The sequence below is a fragment of the Budorcas taxicolor genome, chromosome 18 (assembly GCF_023091745.1).
Source record: "Budorcas taxicolor isolate Tak-1 chromosome 18, Takin1.1, whole genome shotgun sequence".
Lineage (NCBI taxonomy): Eukaryota > Metazoa > Chordata > Mammalia > Artiodactyla > Bovidae > Budorcas > Budorcas taxicolor.
The window spans coordinates 66,048,975-66,070,421 of record NC_068927.1 but is presented as its reverse complement, the minus strand read 5'-3'; the positions used below and the strand labels follow the sequence as shown (position 1 = coordinate 66,070,421).

Below are 21,447 nucleotides of genomic sequence, written 5' to 3'. Positions count from 1 at the left end.
GTCATTCCATCAGCGATTGATTGTGTAGTGAGTTCTCTTTCCCGAGTGTCAGAGGTGCACAGTTTATTGATTCTTCAGGGTTTCATTCAGGAATGAGTTCACTTCCCTGAGTGTTAGAGGTGCAGTGTTTATTGATTCTGTCTTGGTTCCATTCAGCTGTGAGTTCTCTTTCCTGAGTGTCAGAGGTGCACAGTTTATTGATTCTTCAGGGTTTCATTCAGCAGTGAGTTCACTTTGCCGCACGTCAAAAGGTACACAGTTTATTATGCTCATCAGGGTTTCACTCAGAGGTCAGTTCACTTTCCCGAGAGTCCGAGGTGAACAGTTTATTGATTTCATTAGGGTTTCATTGAGCCGTGAGTTAACTTTCCCGAGTGTGAGACGTGCACACTTTATTGATTTCATCACGTTTTCATTCAGCAATGAGTTCACTTTCCCAAGTGTCAGAGGTGCATAGTTTATTATTTTGATCAGGCTTTCATTCAGCAGTGAGTTCACTTTCCCGAGTGTGAGAGTTTCACAGTTTATTGTTTCATCACGGTTTCCTTCAGCAGTGAGTTCACTTTCCCAAGTGTCAGAGGTGCGCACTTTATTGATTTCATCAGGGTTTCATTCAACTGTGAGTTTTCTTTCCCGAGTGTGAGAGGTACACAGTTTATTGTTTTCACTCAGGGCTTTGGTCAGCAGTGAGTTCTCTTTCCCGAGTGTCAGAGGTGCTGAGTTTATTGATTTCTTTAGGGTTTCATTGAGCAGTGAGTTCAGTTTCCCGAGTGTCACAGGTGCAAAGTTTATTGATTTCATCAGGGCTTCATTCTGCAGTGAGTTCACTTTATCGAGTGTCAGAGGTGCACAATTTATTGCTTCCATCAGGGTTCCATTCAGCAGTGAGTTCAGTTACCCAAGTGTCAGAGGTGCACAGTTTACTAGTTTCCTTAGGGTTTCATTTAGCAGTGAGTTCAGTTTGTCTAGTGTCAGAGGTGCACACTTTATTGATTTCAGCAGGGTTTCATTCTCCAGTGAGTTCACTTTCCCGAGTGTCAGAGGTTCACAGATTATTGTTTTCATCAGGGTTTCTTTCTCCGGTGAGTTCACTTCCCCGAGTGTCAGAGGTGCTCATTTATTGATTTGTTTCAGGTTGCATTCAGCAGTGAGTTCACTTTCCCGGTGTGAGAGGTACACAGTTTATTGATTTTGTCAGCTTTTCATTGAGCAGTGAGTTCACTATCGCGAGTGTTAGAGGTGCACAGTTTATTGATTCTATCTCGGTTCCATTCAGCTTTGAGTTCTCTTTCCCGAGTGTCAGAGGGGCACAGTTTATTGCTTTCCGTCAGGGTTTCCTTCAGCAGTGGGTTTACTTTCCTGCGGGTCAGAGGTTCACACTTTATTGATTCATTCAGCGTTAGATTGAACAGTGAGTTCACTTTCCCAAGTGTCGGCGGTGCACAGTTTATTGATTTCATCAAGGTTTCATTCAGCAGTGAGTTCACTTTCCAGAATGTCAGAGGTGCACTGTTTATTGATTTCATTGAGGGTTTCGTTCAGCATCGAGTTAACTTTCCCCAGGGTCAGAGGTGCACACTTTAGTGATTCCATCAGCGATTGATTGTGCAGTGAGTTCTCTTTCCCGAGTGTCAGAGGTGCACAGTTTATTGATTCTTCAGGGTTTCATTCAGCAGTGAGTTCACTTTGCCACGCATCAAAAGGTACACAGTTTATTATGTTCATCAGGGTTTCATTCAGAGGTGAGTTCACTTTCCCGAGAGTCCGAGGTGAACAGTTTATTGATTTCATCAAGGTTTCATTCAGCAGTGAGTTCACTTTCCGGAGTGTCAGAGGTGCACAGTTTATTGATTCCATCCGCGTTTCATTGAGCAGTGAGTTCACTTTCCCGAGTGTCAGAGGTGCACAGGTTATTGATTTCATTCAGGGTTTCGTTCAGCCGTGAGTTCACATTCCCGAGTGTCAGAGGTGCACAGTTTATTGATTTCATTCAGGGTTTCGTTCAGCCGTGAGTTCGCATTCCCGAGTGTCAGAGGCGCACAGTTTATTGATTTCATTGAGGGTTTTGTTCAGCATTGAGTTAACTTTCCCCAGGGTCAGAGGTGCACACTTTAGTCATTCCATCAGCGATTGATTGTGCAGTGAGTTCTCTTTTTCGAGTGTCAGAGGTGCACAGTTTATTGATTCTTCAGGGTTTCATTCAGCAATGAGTTCACTTCCCTGAGTGTTAGAGGTGCAGAGTTTATTGATTCTGTCTTGTTTCCATTCAGCTGTGAGTTCTCTTTCCCGAGTGTCAGAGGTGCACAGTTTATTGATTTCATCAGGGTTTCATTCAGCATTGAGTTTACTTTGCCGCGCGTCAAAAGGTACACAGTTTATTATGTTCATCAGGGTTTCATTCAGAGGTGAGTTCACTTTCCCGAGAGTCCGAGGTGAACAGTTTATTGATTTCATCAAGGTTTCATTCAGCAGTGAGTTCACTTTCCGGAGTGTCAGAGGTGCACAGTTTATTGATTCCATCCGCGTTTCATTGAGCAGTGAGTTCACTTTCCTGAGTGTTAGAGGTGCACAGTTTATTGATTCTCCCTTGGTTCCATTCAGCTGTGAGTTCTCTTTCCCGAGTGTCAGAGGTGCACACTTTATTGCCTGCATTCCAGGTTTCATTGAGCAGTGAGTTCACTTTCCCAAGTGTCAGAGGTGCACAGTTTATTGCTTTCAGTCAGGGTTTCCTTCAGCAGAGAGTTTTCTTTCGTGCGTGTCAGAGGGACACACTTTATTGATTCATTCAGCGTTTCATTGATCAGTGAGTTCACTTTCCCAAGTGTCAGAAGGGCACAGTTTATTGATTTCAGAGGGTTTCCTTGAGCAGTGAGTTCACTTTCCCAAGTGTCAGAGGGGCACAGTTTATTGATTTCATAGGGTTTCCTTGAGCAGTGAGTTAACTTTCCCGAGTGTGAGACGTGCACAGTTTATTGATTTCATGACGGTTTCATTCAGCAATGAGTTCACTTTCCCAAGTGTCAGAGGTGCACAGTTTATTGTTTTGATCAGGGTTTCATTCAGTAGTGAGTTCACTTTCCCAAGTGTCAGAGGTGCACAGTTTATTGCTTTCAGTCAGGGTTTCCTTCAGCAGTGAGTTTACTTTGCTGCGTGTCAGAAGTGCACACTTTATTGATTCATTCAGCGTTTCATTGAGCAGTGAATTCACTTTCCCAGGTGTCAGAGATTCACAGTTTATTGATTTCATCAGGATTTCATTGAACCGTGAGTTAACTTTCCCGAGTGTGAGACGTGCACACTTTATTGATTTCATCACGGTTTCATTCAGCAATGAGTTCACTTTCCCAAGTGTCAGAGGTGCACAGTTTATTGTTTTGATCAGGGTTTCATTCAGCAGTGTGTTCACTTTCCCGAGTCTGAGAGGTTCACAGTTTATTGTTGCATCACGGTTTCCTTCAGCAGTGAGTTCACTTTCCCAAGTGTCAGTGGTGCACACTTTATTGATTTCATCAGGGTTTCATTCAACCGTGAGTTTTCTTTCCCGCGTCTCAGAGGTACACAGTTTATTGTTTTCTCTCAGGGTTTTGGTCAACAGTGAGTTCTCTTTCCCGAGTGTCAGAGGTGCTGAGTTTATTGATTTCATTATTGTTTCATTGAGCAGTGAGTTCAGTTTCCCAAGTGTCAGAGGTGCACAGTTTATTGATTTCATTCAGGGTTTCGTTCAGCCGTGAGTTCACATTCCCGAGTGTCAGAGGTGCACAGTTTATTGATTTCATTCAGGGTTTCGTTCAGCATTGAGTTAACTTTCCCCAGGGTCAGAGGTGCACACTTTAGTGATTCCATCAGCGATTGATTCTGCAGTGAGTTCTCTTTCCCGAGTGTCAGAGGTGCAGAGTTTATTGATTCTTCATGGTTCCATTCAGCAGTGAGTTCACTTCCCTGAGTGTTAGAGGTGCAGAGTTTATTGATTCTCTCTTGGTTCCATTGAGCTGTGAGTTCTCTTTCCCGAGTGTCAGAGGTGCTCAGTTTATTGATTTTTTCATGGTTTCATTCAGCAGTAAGTTCTCTTTCCTGAGTGTCCGAGGTGCACACTTTATTTATTCATTCAGCGTTTCATCGAGCAGTGAGTTCACTTTCCCAAGTGTTAAGAGTTGCACAGTTTATTGATTTCATAGCTTTTCATTGAGCAGTTAGTTAACTTTCCCGAGTGTGAGACGTGCACAGTTTATTGATTTCATCACGGTTTCATTCAGCAGTGAGTTCACTTTCCCAAGTGTCAGTGGTGCACACTACCTTGATTTCATCAAGGTTTTATTCACCCGTTAGTTTTGTTTCCCGAGTGTCAGAGGTACAGAGTTTATTGTTTTCACTCAGGGTTTTGATCAGCAGTGAGTTCTCTTTCCGGAGTGTCAGAGGTGCTCAGTTTATTGATTTTTTCATGGTTTCATTCAGCAGTAAGTTCTCTTTCCTGAGTCCGAGGTGCACAGGTTATTGACTTCTTCAGGGTTTCATTCTCCGTTGTGTTCCCTTTCCGAGTGTCTCAGGTGCAGAGTTTATTGATTTCATCAGGGTTTCATTCAGCAGTGAGTTCTCTTTCCTGAGTGTCAGAGGTGCACAATTTATTGCTTCCATCAGGGTTCCATTCTGCAGTGAGTTCACTTTCTCTAGTGTCATAGGTGCACACTATTGATTTCATCAGGGTTTCTTTCTTCAGTGAGTTCACTGTCCCGAGTGTCAGAGGTTCACAGATTCTTGTTTTCATCAGGGTTTCATTGAGCAGTGAGTTCACTTCACCGAGTGTCATAGGTGCTCATTTATTGATTTGTTTCATGGTTTCGTTCAGCAGTGAGTTCACTTTCCCGGTGTGAGAGGTGCACAGTTTATTGATTTTGTCAGCTTTTCATTGAGCAGTGAATTTACTTTCCCGAGTGTCCGAGGTACACAGTTTATTGATTTCATCAGGGTTTCATTCAGCATTGAGTTCAGTTTCTGGGGTGTCAGAGGTGCACAGTTTATTGATTCCATCCGCGTTTCATTGTGCAGTGAGTTCACTTTCCCGAGCGTTAGAGGTGCACAGTTTATTGAATCTATCTTGGTTCCATTCAGCTGTGAGGTCTCTTTCTCGAGTGTCAGAGGTGCACAGTTTATTGCTTTCAGTCAGGGTTTCCTTCAGCAGTGAGTTTACTTTCCTGCTTGTCAGAGGTACACACTTTGTTGATTCATTCAGCGTTTCATTGAGCAGTGAGTTCACTTTCCCAAGTGTCAGCGGTGCACAGTTTATTGATTTCGTCAGGGTTTCATTCAGCAGTGAGTTCACTTTCCTGACTGTGAGAGTGCACAGTTTATTGATTTCATCACGGTTTCATTCAGCAATGAGTTACTTTCCCAAGTGTCAGAGATGCACAGTTTATTGATTTCATCAGGGTTTCATTCAACAGTGAGTTTTCTTTTCCGAGTGTCAGAGGTACACAGTTTATTGTTTTCACTCAGGGTTTTGTCAGCAGTGAGTTCACTATCCCAAATGTCAGAGGTACACATTTATTGATTCCATCAGCGTTTCATTTAGCAGTGAGTTCACTTTGCCAAATGTCAGAGGTATACAGTTTATTGATTTCATTCAGGGTTTCGTTCAGCAGTGAGTTCACTTTCCGGTGTCTGAGGTGCACAGTTTGTTGTTTTCATCAGGGTTTCATTCAGCGGCGAATTCAGTTTCCGGAGTGTCAGAGGTGCACAGTTAAGTGATTCGATCAGGGTTTCATTCAGCACTGACTTCACTTTCCGGCGTGTCAGAGGTGCACAGTGTATTGATTCCATCCGCGTTTCATTGAGCATTGAGTTCACTTTCCCGAGTGTCAGAGGTGCACAGTTTATTGATTCTATCTTGGTTCCATTCAGCTGTGAGTTCTCTTTCCCGAATGTCAGAGCTGCACAGTTTATTGCTTTCAGTCAGGGTTTCCTTCAGCAGTGAGTTTACTTTCCTGCTTGTCAGAGGTACACACTTTGTTGATTCATTCAGCGTTTCATTGAGCAGTGAGTTCACTTTCCCAAGTGTCAGCGGTGCACAGTTTATTGATTTCGTCAGGGTTTCATTCAGCAGTGAGTTCACTTTCCTGACTGTGAGAGTGCACAGTTTATTGATTTCATCACGGTTTCATTCAGCAATGAGTTACTTTCCCAAGTGTCAGAGATGCACAGTTTATTGATTTCATCAGGGTTTCATTCAACAGTGAGTTTTCTTTTCCGAGTGTCAGAGGTACACAGTTTATTGTTTTCACTCAGGGTTTTGTCAGCAGTGAGTTCACTATCCCAAATGTCAGAGGTACACATTTATTGATTCCATCAGCGTTTCATTTAGCAGTGAGTTCACTTTGCCAAATGTCAGAGGTATACAGTTTATTGATTTCATTCAGGGTTTCGTTCAGCAGTGAGTTCACTTTCCGGTGTCTGAGGTGCACAGTTTGTTGTTTTCATCAGGGTTTCATTCAGCGGCGAATTCAGTTTCCGGAGTGTCAGAGGTGCACAGTTAAGTGATTCGATCAGGGTTTCATTCAGCACTGACTTCACTTTCCGGCGTGTCAGAGGTGCACAGTGTATTGATTCCATCCGCGTTTCATTGAGCATTGAGTTCACTTTCCCGAGTGTCAGAGGTGCACAGTTTATTGATTCTATCTTGGTTCCATTCAGCTGTGAGTTCTCTTTCCCGAATGTCAGAGCTGCACAGTTTATTGCTTTCAGTCAGGGTTTCCTTCAGCAGTGAGTTTACTTTCCTGCGTTTCAGAGGTACACACTTTATTGATTCATTCAGCGTTTCATTGAGCAGGGCGTTCACTTTCCCAAGTTTCAGAGTTGCACACTTTATTGATTTCATTCCAGGTTTCGTTCAGCAGTGAGTTCACTTTCCCTAGTGTCTGAGGTGCACACTTTATTGATTTCTTTACGGTTTCATTCAGCAGTGACTTTGCTTTCCCGAGTGTCAGAGGTGCACAGTTTTTTATTTCCATCAGTTTTCCATTCAATCGTGAGTTCACTTTCCCGAGTGTCAGAGGTGCACAGTTTATTGATTTCATCGGGTCCTTGAGCAGCGAGTTCACTTCCCGAGTGTCAGAGGTGCACAGTTTATTGATTTCATCGGGTCCTTGAGCAGTGAGTTCACTTCCCGAGTGTCAGAGGTGTACAGTTTATTGATTTCTTCAGGGTTTCTTTCTCCTGTGAGTTCTCTTTCACGAGGGTCAGAGGAGCACAGTTTATTTTTTTCATCAGGGTTTCATTCCACAGCAGATTCACTTTCCCGAGTGTCAGAGGTGCACCGTTTATTGATTTGATCACGGATTCATTGAGCAGTGAGTTCACTTTCCTCCGTGTCAGAGGTAGACATTTTGTGGATTTCCTCAGGGTTTCTATCTCCGGTGAATTCAGTTTCACAGGTGTCAGAGGTGTGCAATTTATTGATTTCATCATGGTTTCGTTCAGCAGTGAGTTCACTTTCCTGAGGGTCAGACACGCACACTTATTGATTTCTTCAGGGTTTCTTTCAGCCGTGAGTTCACTTTCCCGAGTGTCAGAGGTGCACAGTTTATTGATTTCATCAGGGTTTGATTCCGCAGGTTTTTCACTTTCCCGAGTGTCTGAGGTGCAAGGTTTATTGATTCGATCACCGTTTCATTTAACAGTGAGTTTACTTTCCCGCGTGTCAGAGTTGCACAGTTTATTGATTTCATCAGGGTTTCTTTCTCCGGTGACTTCACTTTCCGGTTTCAGAGGTGCACAGTTTATTGTTTTCCTCAGTGTTTCATTCAGCATCGAGTTCGGTTTCCGGAGTGTCAGATGTGTACAGTTCATTGATCCGATCAGGGTTTCATTCAGCAGTGACTTTTCTTTCCCCCATGTCAGAGGTGCACAGTGTCTTGATTCCATCTGCGTTTCATTGAGCAGTGAGATCACTTTGCCACGTGTCAGAGTTGTACACTTTATTGATTTCATTCAGGGTTTCGTTCAGCAGTGAGTTCACATTCCCGAGTGTCAGAGGTGCACAGTTTATTGATTTGATTCATGGTTTCATGCAGCGTGAGTTCACTTTCCCGAGCGTCACAGATGCACAGTTTATTGATTTCATCAGGGTTTCATTCTCCGGCGAGTGCACTTTCCGGACTGTCAGAGGTGCACAGTTTATTGATTTGATCAGGGTTTCATTCAGTAGTGAGTTCACTTTCCCGCAGGTCAGAGGTGCACAGTTTATTGATTATATCACTGTTTCTTTTTCCGGTGAGTTCACTATCACGATTTTCCGAGGTGCACAGTATATTGATTTCATCAGGGTTTCATTCAGCAGTGAGTTCACTTTCCAAGTGTCATAGGTGCACAGTTTATTAATTTCATTCAGGGTTTCATTCAGCAGTGAGTTCACTTTCCCGCGAGTCAGAAGTACACACTTCATTGATTCCATCAGCATTTCATTGAGCATGAGTTCACTTTCCCAAGTGTCAGAGGTGGACCGTTTACTGATTCAATCACGGTTTCATTCAGCAGTGAGTTCACTTTCCCGATTGTCAGAGGTGCACAGTTTATTGATTTCTTCAGGGTTTCATTCAGCAATGACTTTACTTTCCTGAATCTCGGAGGTGTACACTTTATTGATTCTTCATGGTTTCATTCTCCAGTGAGTTCACTTTCCCGAGTGTGAGAGGTGCACAGTTTATTTATTCCATCAGCGTTTCATTGATCATGAGTTCACTTTCCCCAGTGTCAGAGGTCCACCGTGTTTTGATTTCATTCAGGGTTTCATTGAGCAGTGAGTTCACTTTCCCAAGTGTCAGAGTTGCACAGTTTATTGATTTCATTCAGGGTTTCGTTCAGCAGTGAGTTCACTTTCCCGAGTGTGAGAGGTGCACAGTTTATTGTTTCATCACGGTTTCATTCAGCTGTGAGTTCACTTTCCCCAGTGTTGAGGTGCACACTTTATTGATTCCATCAGCGATTTATTGAGCAATGAGTTCACTTTCCCGGGTGTCAGAGGTGCACAGTTTATTGATTTCTTCAGGGTTTCATTCAACACTGACTTCACTTTGCCGAGTGTGAGAGTTGCACAGTTTCTTGATTCTTCAGCGTTTCATTGAGCAGTGAGTTCACTTTCTCAAGTGTTAGAGGTAAACAGTTTATTGATTTCACCAGGGATGCATTCATCATTGAGTTCACTTTCGCAAGTGTCAAAAGGTACACAGTTTATTGTGTTCATGAGGGTTTCCTTCAGAAGTGAGTTCACTTTCCCGCACGTCGGAGGTGTACAGTTTATTGACTCTTCAGGGCTTGATTCTCCGGTGAGTTCAGTTTCCCGAGTGTCAGAGGTGCACAGTTTATCGTTTTCATCAGGGTTTCTTTCAGCAGTGAGTCGGTTTCCGGAGTGTAAGAGGTGCACCGTTCATTGATTCGATCACGGTTTCATTCAGCAGTGACTTCACTTTCCGGCGTGTCAGATGTGCACAGTGTATTGATTCCATCAACGTTTCATTGAGCAGTGTGTTCACTTTCCCGAGTGTCAGAGGTGCACAGTTTATTGCTTTCAGTCAGGGTTTCATTGAGCAGTGATTTCACTTTCCCGAGTGTCAGAGGTGCACAGTTTACTGCTTTCAATAGAGTTTTATTTAGCAGTGAGTTCACTTTCTCTAGTGTCAGAGGTGCAAATTTTATTGTTTTCATCAGGGTTTCATCCCGTAGCCAGTTCACTTTCCCGCGTGTGCGATATACACATTTTATTGTTTTCAGCAGGGTTTCAGCGAGGAGTGAGTTCACTTTCCCGAGTGTCAGAGATGCACAGTTTATTGATTTCATCACGGTTTCATTTAGCAGTGAATTCACTTTCCCGAGTGTCAGAGATGCACAGTTTATTGATTTCATCATGGTATCTTTTCCGGTGAGTTCACTTTCCCGATTTTCCGAGGTGCACAGTATATTGATTTCATCAGTGTTTCATTCAGCAGTGAGTTCATTTCCCAAGTGTCAGAGGTGCACAGTTTATTGATTTCATTCAGGGTTTCGTTCAGCAGTTTGTTCACTTTCCCGCCTGTCAGAGGTACACACTTCGTTGATTCCATCAGCGTTTCATTGAGCATGAGTTCACTTTCTCAAGTGTCAAGGGGCACAGATTATGGATTTGATTCAGGGTTTCGTTCAGCAGTGAGTTCACTTTCCCGAATGTGAGAGGTGCAGAGTTTATTGTTTCATCGCGCTTTCATTCAGCTGTGAGTTCACTTTCCCCAGTGTCTGAGGTGCACACTTTATTGATTTCATCAGTGTTTTTGATTCAGCACTGAGTACACTTTACTGAGTGTGTGTGCTGCAGAGTTTATTGTTTTCATCAGGTTTCATTGAGCAGTGAGTTCACTTTCCTTAGTGTGAGACATGCACACTTATTGATTTCTTCAGGTTTTCTTTCAGCAGTGACTTCACTTTCCCGAGTGTCGGAGGTATACAGTTTAGTGTTTTCATCAGGGCTTCATTGAGCAGTGAGTTCACTTTCCCGAATGTCAGAGGTGCACAGTTTATTAATTTCATTATGGTTCAATGAGCAGTGATTTCCCTTTCCCGAGTGTCAGAGGTGCACAGTTTACTGGTTTCATTAGGGTTTCATTTAGCAGTGAGTTCACTTTCTCTAGTGTCAGAGGTTGACACTTTATTGATTTCATCAGGGTTTCATTCTCCAGTGAATTCACTTTCCTGAGTGTCAGAGGTGCACAGATTATTGTTTTCATCAGGGTTTCATTCAGAGTTGAGTTCACTTTCCCGAGTGTCCGAGGTGCACAGTTTATTGATTTGATCACGGTTTCATTCAGCACTGACTTCACTTTCTGAGTGTCGGAGGTGTACAGTTTATTGATTCTTCAGGGTTTCATTCTCTGTTGAGTTGACTTTCCGGAGCATCACAGGTGCACAGTTTATTGATTCCATCATGGTTCCATTCAGTTGTGAGTTCTCTTTCCCGAGTGTCAGAGGTGCACAGTTTATTGATTTCTTCAGTGTTTCATTCAGCAGTGACTTCACTTTCCCGAGTGTCAGAGGTGCACAGTTCATTGATTCCATCAGGGTTTCATTCAGCAGCGACTTCAGTTTCCCGATGTCAGAGGTGCACAGTTTATTGATTCGGTCAGGGTTTCATTCAGCAGCGAGTTCACTTTCCGGACTGTCTGAGGTGCACAGTTTATTGATTCGATCTGGGTTTCATTTAGCAGTAAGTTCACTTTCCCGATTGTCAGAGGTGCAGAGTGTATTGATTTCATCAGGGTTTCATTCAGCAATGAGTTCACTTTCGCGAGTGTCAGAGGTGCACAGTTTATTGATTTCATCAGGGTTTCATTCAGCAGTGAGTTCACTTTCCCGAGCATCAAAATGTGCCCAGTTTATTGATTTCTTCACGGTTTCATTCAGCACTGGCTTCACTTTCCCGAGTGTCGGAGGTGTACAGTTTATTGATCCTTCAGGGTTTCATTCTCTGGTGAGTTCACTTTCCCGAGTATCAGAGGTGCACATTTTATTGATTCTTCAGCGTTTCATTGAGCAGTGAGTTCACTTTCCCGAGTGTTAGATGTGCCCAGTTTATTGATTCCGTCATGGTTCCATTCAGCTGTGAGTTCTCTTTCCCGAGTGTTAGAGGTGCACAGTTTATTGATTTCATCACGGTTTCATTCTCCGGTGAGTTAACTTTCCCGAGTGTCATAGGTGCACAGTTTAGTGTTTTCATCAAGGCTTTATTGAGCAGTGAGTTCACTTTCCTGATGGCAGAGGTGCACAGTTTATTGATTTCATAAGGGTTCCATTTAGCAGTGTGTACACTTTCCCGACTCTCAGAGGTGCACAGTTTATTGATTCGATCAGGGTTTCATTCAGCAGTGAGTTCATGTTCCCGCGGGTCAGAGGTGCACGGATTATTGATTTCATTCAGCGTTTCGTTCAGCAGTGAGTTCAGTTTCCCGAGTGTGAGAGGTGCACAGTTTATTGATTCGATCCAAGTTTCATTCAGTAGTAAGTTCACTTTCCCGATTTTCAGAGGTGCAGAGTATATTGATTTATCTCGGTTTCATTCAGCCCTGAGTTCACTTTGCCGAGTGTCGGAGGTGTACAGTTGATTGATTCTTCAGGGTTTCAGTTTCCGGTGTGTTCCCTTTCCGGAGCGTCACGGGTGCAACGTTTATTGATTTCATCACGGTTTCTTTCAGGTGTGACTTTCACTTTCCCAAGTCTCAGAGGTGCACACTTTATTGAATACATCAGGCTTTCATTCAGGAATGAGTTCACTTTCCCGAGTGTCAGAGGTGCAGTTTATTGATTTCATCAGGATTTCTTTCAGCTGCGAGTTTACTTTCCCGAGTGTCAGAGGTGCACACTATATTGATTTCTTCAGGGTTTCATTCTCTGGTGAGTTCATTTCCCGAGTGTCAGAGGTGCCCAATTTATTGATTTCTTCAGAGTTTCATTCTCCGGTGAGGCGGCTTTCCCGAGCATCAGAGTTGCACAGTTTATTGAGTTCATCAGGGTTCCATTCAGCAGTGAGGTCAGTTTCCCGAGTGTCAGATGTGTACAGTTTATTGATTTCATCATGGTTTCATTCAGCAGTGAGTTCACTTTCGTGCGTGTCAGAGGTGCACCGTTTAGTGAAGTTATATGGGATTCATTCACAAGTGAGTTCACTATTCCGTGTTTGTGAGTCGCGCGGGGTTTAGTTATTTCATTCGGGTTTGACTCATCCGTGAGTTTCTCCACAGTTTCCGTGTTAGCAGATTCTACTTTTCCGCAGTGCTCCATTAAGGATGTGTTTTTTGTTGTGTGTCTTCCTTCTATCTTTCAGGCCAGCAGTGTGTACAGGAAACTCAGGAGTTACTTTCAAAGCAGAGTTCCTTTGCTGAAGTGGTAACAGACAGAATTTCAGACATTAACGTAGAGTGTTCCTCGCTCAGAGAAAGGTGGGACGCTGACCGTCTGTTTGAAAGGAAGCTGGCAGGTCAGGAGACACGAGTCGGGCAGGAGGCAGTCGCTGGCCACAACACCTTCTCTGAAGAGAGAGTGTGTCGGTATAACAGACCAGGTAGGTGGTTCCACCTGGACATCTCGGAAGAGGGAGGCCACCGCCCTGACTCGGTTAAGAAAGCTTTGCCCCCAAACTCAGTGCTGATAAAAGATGCGGGAATCTACACAGGGAAAAAACTCTTCAAATGTCACGAATGCAAGAAAACCTTCACGCAGAGCTCGTCCCTCACCGTCCACCAGAGGATCCACACGGGCGAGAAGCCGTACAAGTGTAAGGAGTGCGGCAAGGCCTTCAGCGACGGCTCTTCCTTTGCGCGCCACCAGCGGTGCCACACGGGCAAGAAGCCCTACGAGTGCCTGGACTGCGGGAAGGCCTTCATCCAGAACACGTCGCTCGTCCGCCACTGGAGGTACTACCACACCGGGGAGAAGCCCTTCGACTGCCTGGACTGCGGGAAAGCCTTCAGCGACCACATCGGGCTGAACCAGCACCGGCGGATCCACACCGGGGAGAAGCCGTACAAGTGCGAGGCGTGCGGCAAGTGCTTCCGCTACGGCTCGTCGCTGACCGTGCACCAGCGCATCCACACCGGGGAGAAGCCCTACGCGTGCGAGGTGTGCCGCAAGGCCTTCAGCCACCATGCCTCCCTCACGCAGCACCAGCGCGTGCACTCGGGGGAGAAGCCCTTCCGGTGCAAGGAGTGCGGGAAGGCCTTCAGGCAGAACATCCACCTGGCCAGCCACCTGCGGATCCACACCGGGGAGAAGCCCTTCGCGTGCGCGGACTGCGGCAAGGCCTTCAGTATCAGCTCGCAGCTGGCCACCCACCAGCGGATCCACACCGGGGAGAAGCCCTACGCCTGCAAGGTGTGCAGCAAGGCCTTCACCCAGAAGGCCCACCTGGCGCAGCATCAGAAGACGCACACGGGGGAGAAGCCCTACGAGTGCAAGGAGTGCGGGAAGGCCTTCAGCCAGACCACGCACCTGGTGCAGCACCAGCGCGTCCACACCGGGGAGAAGCCCTACAAGTGCCTGCAGTGCGGGAAGGCCTTCGGCGACAACTCGTCCTGCACGCAGCACCAGAAGCTGCACACGGGCCAGAGGCCGCACGGCTGCGCCGAGTGCGGGAAGGCCTTCAAGACCAAGTCGTCCCTCACCTGCCACCGCCGGAGCCACACCGGCGAGAAGCCGTACGAGTGCAGCGCCTGCGGCAAGGCCTTCAGCCACCGGCAGTCCCTGAGCGTCCACCAGAGGATCCACTCCGGGAAGAAGCCCTACGAGTGCAAGGAGTGCCGGAAGACCTTCATCCAGATCGGCCACCTCAACCAGCACAAGAGGGTGCACTCGGGGGAGCGGCCGCCCGGCCCCAGGCGGAGCCGCAGGGCCTTCCGGCAGGGCGCGCACTTCGCGCAGGCGCGGACGCACCCGGGAGAGGCGCCCGCGCACGCCGCGCCCGCGGCGAGCCCCGCGGACCTCTTACCCACGTTCCTCTGGAGCCCGCCCTCACTGCCATCCCTGCCGTCCTGAGACGCCGCTCTGCAGGCCGCCGATGGCCGCGCTGCACACCCCGCCTCCCTCTTGCTTGGGTACTGCCCCGTTCTTGTCCTGTTTCCTCTTCAGGTTGCCAGTTGAACTGAACGCGGAATTCGTTAACGCCTCACGTGAAAATCGGTGATGCGATCCTTCAGATCGGTGAATATGTAAGATGTATGTAGCAGGACCAGTGGTCCATACCAAGGGATGAGTGATGTTAGCTCTTTATAGAACATTAGTTTTGGACACAGAAAAGTTTCCATTGGCAACTGACAAAACGATGCACAGAAGGAAGCTAAGGATTTTAGATCAGGAATGCGTGATTCAAGATAGTCAGTGAGGCTTTTCCGGTTTTGGTTTAAAACTCAGTTCCATAACACTGAGTGAGTACTGGGCCTTCTCATGTATCTGCCTGTGTGAGGTGCTGTGACCTTGTTGGTGAGAGAATTACTTAACATTCTGCAAGACGATCATTTAAAGTCACTTGGGTAAAGTCAAGTCACTCAGTCGTGTCCGACTCTTTGCGACCCCGTGAACTGCAGCCCACCAGGCTCCTCAGTCCTTGGGATTCTCCAGGCAAGAATACTGGAGTGGGTTACCATTTCCTTCTCCAGAGGATCTTCCTGACCCAGGGATTGAACCCGGGTCTCCCGCATTGGAGGTAGACGCTCTAACCTCTGAGCCACCAGGGCTTATGAGTAAATTCCATTAAACTTAAGGAACCACTCACCTTCAGGTAAATTGATCTGGACTATGTGACTCACAGCCCAAGTTTCACTGACTGTGTTCAAACAGCCCATGGCCTAATTTTTAAAAATCATTTTAATGGAAAAACAGTGGAAAGAATAATAGTTTATGACAGCATGACAATGACATGGAATTTAAATTTCAGAGCCCATAAGTAAAGCCTGATTGGCCCACAGCCGTGGCTCACAGTATGGGCACATGCTGCCTGGGGCAGCTGTCAGGCCGCAACAGCAGAGCTGAGAAGCTGCAGCAGAGACACCGTCATCCGCAAAACCGCAAGCATTTACTTACTAGCTTGCCACCTCGTGGTCCCCTGCAGAGAGAAAAAAAGTATAGAAAAGGTTCTAAGTATTTGTCTGAGAATAATACAACTATCCCATTAAAAATAAAAACTCTAAAGCAATTTTTGAATAGAGGTGAAAGGACATTATTAAAGCATCAAACAATAGGAAATATGAGGAAATAATGTCCACAAAAGGAGAAATAACGATATTTTCCTAGATGAAGTACTACCATTAAAATGTTTGTAAATTGCGTTCACAACAGGGTCCCAGTAGGATATGTTTGCTCTGACAGTTTTAGTGGAAAACACGGAAGGATGATTTGTCAAACATAGCAGGACATTTAAAAAATGTTTTGGTTTATAATCAGATTGGCTTCCGTGGGTGTAAAGAATCCAGCTGCCAGTGCAAGAGATGCAGGTTCAAACCCTGAGTGGGAAAGATCCCCAGGAGAAGGAAACGGCAACCCACTCCAGTATCCTTGCCTGGAGAATCCCACTGACAGAGGAGCCTAGCTGCTATAGTCCACAGGGTCCCAAAGAGTCAGATGCAAGTTAGCAACTAAACAGCCACCTATATTTAAGATTAGGTTTTCATCATTGGGGAAATGATGTTTTAACAATCAGTTATCCAGTTTCCAAAACAACATACCTAGACCTTACAAAGAAATATGAGACAATTGTATTTAGCAGTTCTAATTATGACATAAATGGCAGGCAACCCACTTCAGTATTCTTGCCTGGAGACTCCCATGGACAGAGGAGCCTGGCGGGCTACAGTCCATGGGGTCGCAAGAGTCGGACACAGCTTAGCAACTAAACCACCACCACCAAACACAGAAAGGAGAGAGGCTTTACTGAGTAGGACGTGGAGCCCTGGAAGACATGAAGACTGTAAGCCAGCCCATACAAAGACTTAAATCGACTTTGGCATGGCAGAAGGTGCCAAAAAGATGTAATAGAAAACTGGCAGAAAATAACCACGTGTACGAATAAACGTGTCGTTTAAGAACAGAGTGCTGTGACACACAGAGCGGGGAAATGGGCGGTGCATGCCAACAGGTGCGTCACGCTTGGAGAGCTCAAAGAGCACGCGTGAGGTCCTTAAGCCCATTGGTTGGGAAGTTACGAATTTAGTGTCAGTCTTGACTCTCAGACGGCTTAACTTCTATCCTGGTTAACATGCTGTGCCTGTATCAGTGTGAAAAACAGGAGGCTGCTCATCATTACCCTCGTCAATGCGCCTGCTCTGGTTTGGGGTGGCAACGTGGCATGACCTGTCCACTTCATAAACATACGTTCCTTTTGAAACAGGAACTCTAGATCTATGAGTTTCGTCCCACTGGAATAAATATATAAGTATAAATAACGTTTATTGCAAAGTTTTAATTACGACACAGATCGATGACATTGTGATTATTCAATACAGTATTGTCCAGTTAATATAAAGATGAAATTCTATGTTTGCTCCTATGGAGTATTGTCGTACAGAATATATTAAATATGTGATTTGCAGAACCTTATGTGTAAAATGATCTTGTAGTCATATAGAGTCAAAATATTTAATATATGTGTGTGCGCATGTGTGTCTATATATGAGTTGGCTAAAAAGTTGATTCAGGTTTTCCATGTTAAAACCCAAATTAAGTTTTTGACCAACCCAATATGTGTATTTTTTCAGTATATATTGAAATCTGTTTTTGTCTTTAACACATGTTAGCCCTTTGTTGGCACTTTGTCTTTCTTCACTTTTTATTGTTCTGTTGGACAGTACAACAACCCAGTCAGATTTTTCATTCTTTGTATTTTGATTGGAAACTCAGGGCCAATATTAGGCTTCATATATGGGTTTCCCTTATGGCTCAACTGGTAAAGAATCCTCCTGCAATGCGGGAGACTTGGGTTGAATCCCTGGGTTGGGAAGTTCCCCTGGAGAAGGGAACGGCTGCCCACCTCAGTATTCTGGCCTGGAGAATTCCACAGAATGTATAGTCCATGGGGTCGCAAAGAGTGGGGACGTGACTGAGAAACTTTCACAGGCCATAAGGGATGTTTTCTTGTAGTTCACTCTTCAGCTTGGTTGGCTCTGCCCCTCCTTGTGCTAGCTGTTAAGGATGTGGAATGCCACTCCTGGACTGCAGATAGGTGGAACTGAGTCAGCCTTTGGAAGCACCTAAATATTTCTGCGTCTCTACCTATCTGATGCATTTAAATGATTCCTGCTTCCCCACATCCTAGTTTTGTTAAGTTCTTTAGATCTTCAAGGCCCCTGCGATCCTTCCAATACTGTAACTTCGAAGTTAAAGTCATCTTTTATGCTCATGTAGAAATTGGTGATTCTAGAGGGTGATTCTCAGAACTACGGAGAAGCTGTATATTGAGGACTGGTTGAAAGAGATCAAAAGAGAAACGAAATCCCATGTTTTATTAGTAAGGAATACTCATGATACAGCAGGATCACAAGCCCACTGCGCACAGGGGCTGGAGAGCTCTTAGCAAAAACTAACGGCGATGAGAAATGCTGGCTTCAAGGGTAAATGTGATGCTCTTTTAAAAGTGAATCATAATTAGAGTGAAACGTCAGTTCTTCGACCTGTGCGGGCTAAGTCGCTTCCGTCGTGTCCGAACCTATGCGACCCTGTGGACTGTGGCCTGCCAGGCTCCTCTGTCCATGGAATTCTCCAGGCAAGAATAGTGGAGTGGGTTCCCCCAGGGGATCTTCCCATTCCAGGGATCCGACCGGTGTCTCTTAAGTCTCATGCACTGGTAGGCGGGTTCTTTACCACTAGCGCCCCTTGGGAAGCCCTCTTCAATCGTCAGACTTTTGGAAATTACCTGCCTCCCCTTGCCCCCGATCCCAGCCACCACATATGTACACACAGTCATAAAGCACCAGGAGAAATCCGAAATCTCCAACCTCTGTCTATCCTGGAAGCTCCGCCCACTTCCCAGACCATCCTCGGGCTCCATGCGCCTGCGCGCTCCACGCACCCTGTGGCCCCGCCCACTGTCGGCCGCAGCCACACGGGTCTCAGCTGGCTGAGCCTAACAGCTGCGCCTGCGCAGTGCGAGCCCGGAGACGGCTCCCAGAAGCCCCCGGGAGGTAGCCAGGGCTTCTGGACCCGGAGTCGGAGCTGTGAGGCCTCCAGACCGCCCCGTTCCGGAAGGGGAGGCACCGAGAAGTTACAGAGGGCGGCGGTCACCAGGCAGCGGAGAGGAGCCCTGCCTTAGCAGCCTGCTCGCCCGGCTTCAAATGCCGGCGTCCCTGTTGGGGCTAAGTTGCCCAGGGGCCCTTGTGCTGTGAGGACGCGCCCACTTCGGGCAAGGAGGGCGGCAGTCGTGATCGTGCGCGCGTGACTTGGCGACCGTGACCGACAGTGCGTGGAGGGTGTGACCGGGGAGAGGAGGCGGGTACGTGTGTGAATGGAGGGTGTGTACGCGCAGGTGTGACGCGACTAGCGGGTGGGCGGCGGAGGCGGCTGGTGTGTGACTGGGGCTCGTGTTTCTGCGCGTGTCTCTTGTGCACTTTGCCCGTCCCAGCGGCGTGTATTGGAACGAGTGAAGGATTTTCCGTGGCTGAGAGCTGAAAACACCCCCGGAGGAGACCGCCCCACTGCAGTCCAGCACCCCCGACTCCCGCACCGAAAGTTCGGTGTGGCCCAAAGCCTTGGAATCTTGGGAAGGTGCCCGGTCGGGGTGGGGCGGCTAAAGCCTTTCTTCCCTGCCCGCCTGGAAGATGTAGAAGTCGGGACACCAGACATGTCCACGGGCCTGAGTATGGAGGTAAGAGTGGAAATTGGGGTTGGGGGTACTGCTTGTGGGTCCAGGGACTGGAGGATGATGGCCCTGGCCTCAGACTCTGGTGGACGCAGAAGTTCAAAGATTTAAACGGTCACCTAGGACCAGAGTATGGAGCTGAATTCAGGAACTGGACTTGACTTGCCCTCCCCTTACAGGTCTGTGTGGGTGTCTCCAAGGACCCAGGGGAGAGAGCCTTCAGGATTAGAACATTACCTCTGAGTGCTCTGCTGCTCTTCAAGGAGGACCTCAGTATTTAATTTTTTTTTAATCTGTTAGTGTTAGAATATTCAATTCGGTTCAGTTGCTCAGTCGTGTCCTACTCTCTGCGACCGCATGAACTGCAGCACGCCAGGCTTCCCTATCCATCAGCAACTCCCAGAATTTACCCAAACTCATGTCCATCGCGTCGGTGACGCCATCCAACCATCTCATCCTCTGTGGTCCCCTTCTCCTCCCACCTTCCATCTTTCCCAGCATCAGGGTGTTTTCCAATGAGTCAGTTCTTTGCATCAGGTGGCCAAAGTTTTAGAGTTTCAGCTTCAGCATCAGTCCTTCCAGTGAATATTCAGGGTTGATTTCCTCTAGGATGGACTGGTTGGATCTCCTTGCAGTCAGTCCAGGGGACTCTCAAGAGTCTTCTTCAACACCACAGTTCAAAAGCATCAATTCTTTCTCACTCAGCTTTCTTAATAGTCCAACTCTCACATCCATACATGACTACTGGAAAAACCATAGCTTTGACTAGATGGACCTTTGTTGGTAAAGTAATGTCTCTGCTTTTTAATATGCTCTCTTGGTTTGTCATAGGTTTTCTTCCAAGGAGTAAGTGTCTTAATTTTATGGCTGCAGTCACCATCTGCAGTGATTTTGGAGCCCCCAAAATTTCACTGTTTCCATTGTTTCCCCGTCTATTTGGCATGAAGTAATGGGACCGGATCCCATGATCTTAGTTTTCTGAATGTTGAGTTTTAAGCCAGCTTTTTTACTCTCCTCTTTCACTTTCATCAAGAGGCTTGTTAGTTCTTCACTTTCTGCCATAAGGGTGGTGTCATCTGCATATCTGAGGTTATTGATATTTCTCCCGGCAATCTTGATTCCAGCTTGTGCTTCTTCCAGTCCAGTGTTTTTCATGATGTACTCTGCGTATAAGTTAAATAAGCAGGGTGACAATATACAGCCTTGACGTACTCCTTTTCCTATTTGGAACCAGTCTGTTGTTCCATGTCCAGTTCTAACTGTTGCTTTTTGACCTGCATACAGATTTCTCAGGAGGCAGGGCAGGTGGTCTGATATTCCCCTGTCTTGAAGAATTATCCACAGTTTGTTGTGATCCATATCTCAAAGACTTTGGCATAGTCAATAAAGCAGAAATAGATGTTTTTCTGGCACTCTCTTGCTTTTTTGATGATCCAACAGATGTTGGCAATTTGATCCCTGGTTCCTCTGCCTTTTCTAAATCCAGCTTGAACATCTGAAAGTTCATGGTTCACATATTGTTGAAGCCTGGCTTGGAGAATTTTGAGCATTATTTTGCTAGTGTGTGAGATGAGCACAATTGTACAGAAGTTTGAGCATTCTTTTGAGCATTCTTTGGCATTGCCTTTCTTTGGGACTGGAATGAAAACTGACCTTTTCAGTCCTGTGGCCACTGCTGAGTTTTCCAGATTTGCTGGCGTATTGAGTGCAGCACTTTGACATCATCATCATTTACGATTTGAAACAGCTCAACTGGAATTCCATCACCTCCACTAGCTTTGTTTATAGTGATGCTTCCTATGGCCCACTTGACTTCACATTCCAGGATGTCTGGCTCTAAGTAAGTGATCACATCATTGTGGTTTCTGGGTCATGAAGATCTTTTTTGTATAGTTCTGTGTATTCTTGCCACCTCTTCTTAATATCTTTTGTTTCTGTTAGGTCCATACCATTTCCTTTATTGTGCTCATCTTTGCATGAAATATTTTCTCAGTATCTCTAGTTTTCTTGAAGAGATCGCTAGTCTTTCTCATTTTATTGTTTTCCTCTATTTATTTGCATTGATTGCTGAGGAAGGCTTTCTTGTCTCTCCTTGC

At 46.0% G+C, this 21,447-nt stretch overlaps 2 protein-coding genes across 2 annotated transcripts in view; one reads left to right on the top strand and one right to left on the bottom strand.

Moving 5' to 3' along the window:
* The window catches only part of LOC128062818 (zinc finger protein 850-like), a 782,010-nt gene that overhangs the window by 670,215 nt on the left and 90,348 nt on the right, over positions 1-21,447 (bottom strand). The gene's annotated exons all lie outside the window — the stretch shown is intronic.
* LOC128062819 (zinc finger protein 28 homolog) overlaps positions 1-21,447 on the top strand; it is a 148,776-nt gene that overhangs the window by 75,536 nt on the left and 51,793 nt on the right. Inside the window, exon 10 of the mRNA XM_052655255.1 lies at positions 12,836-14,303. Coding sequence (XP_052511215.1) covers positions 12,836-14,303 — 1,468 coding nt within the window. The remainder of the gene's footprint in view (positions 1-12,835; positions 14,304-21,447) is intronic.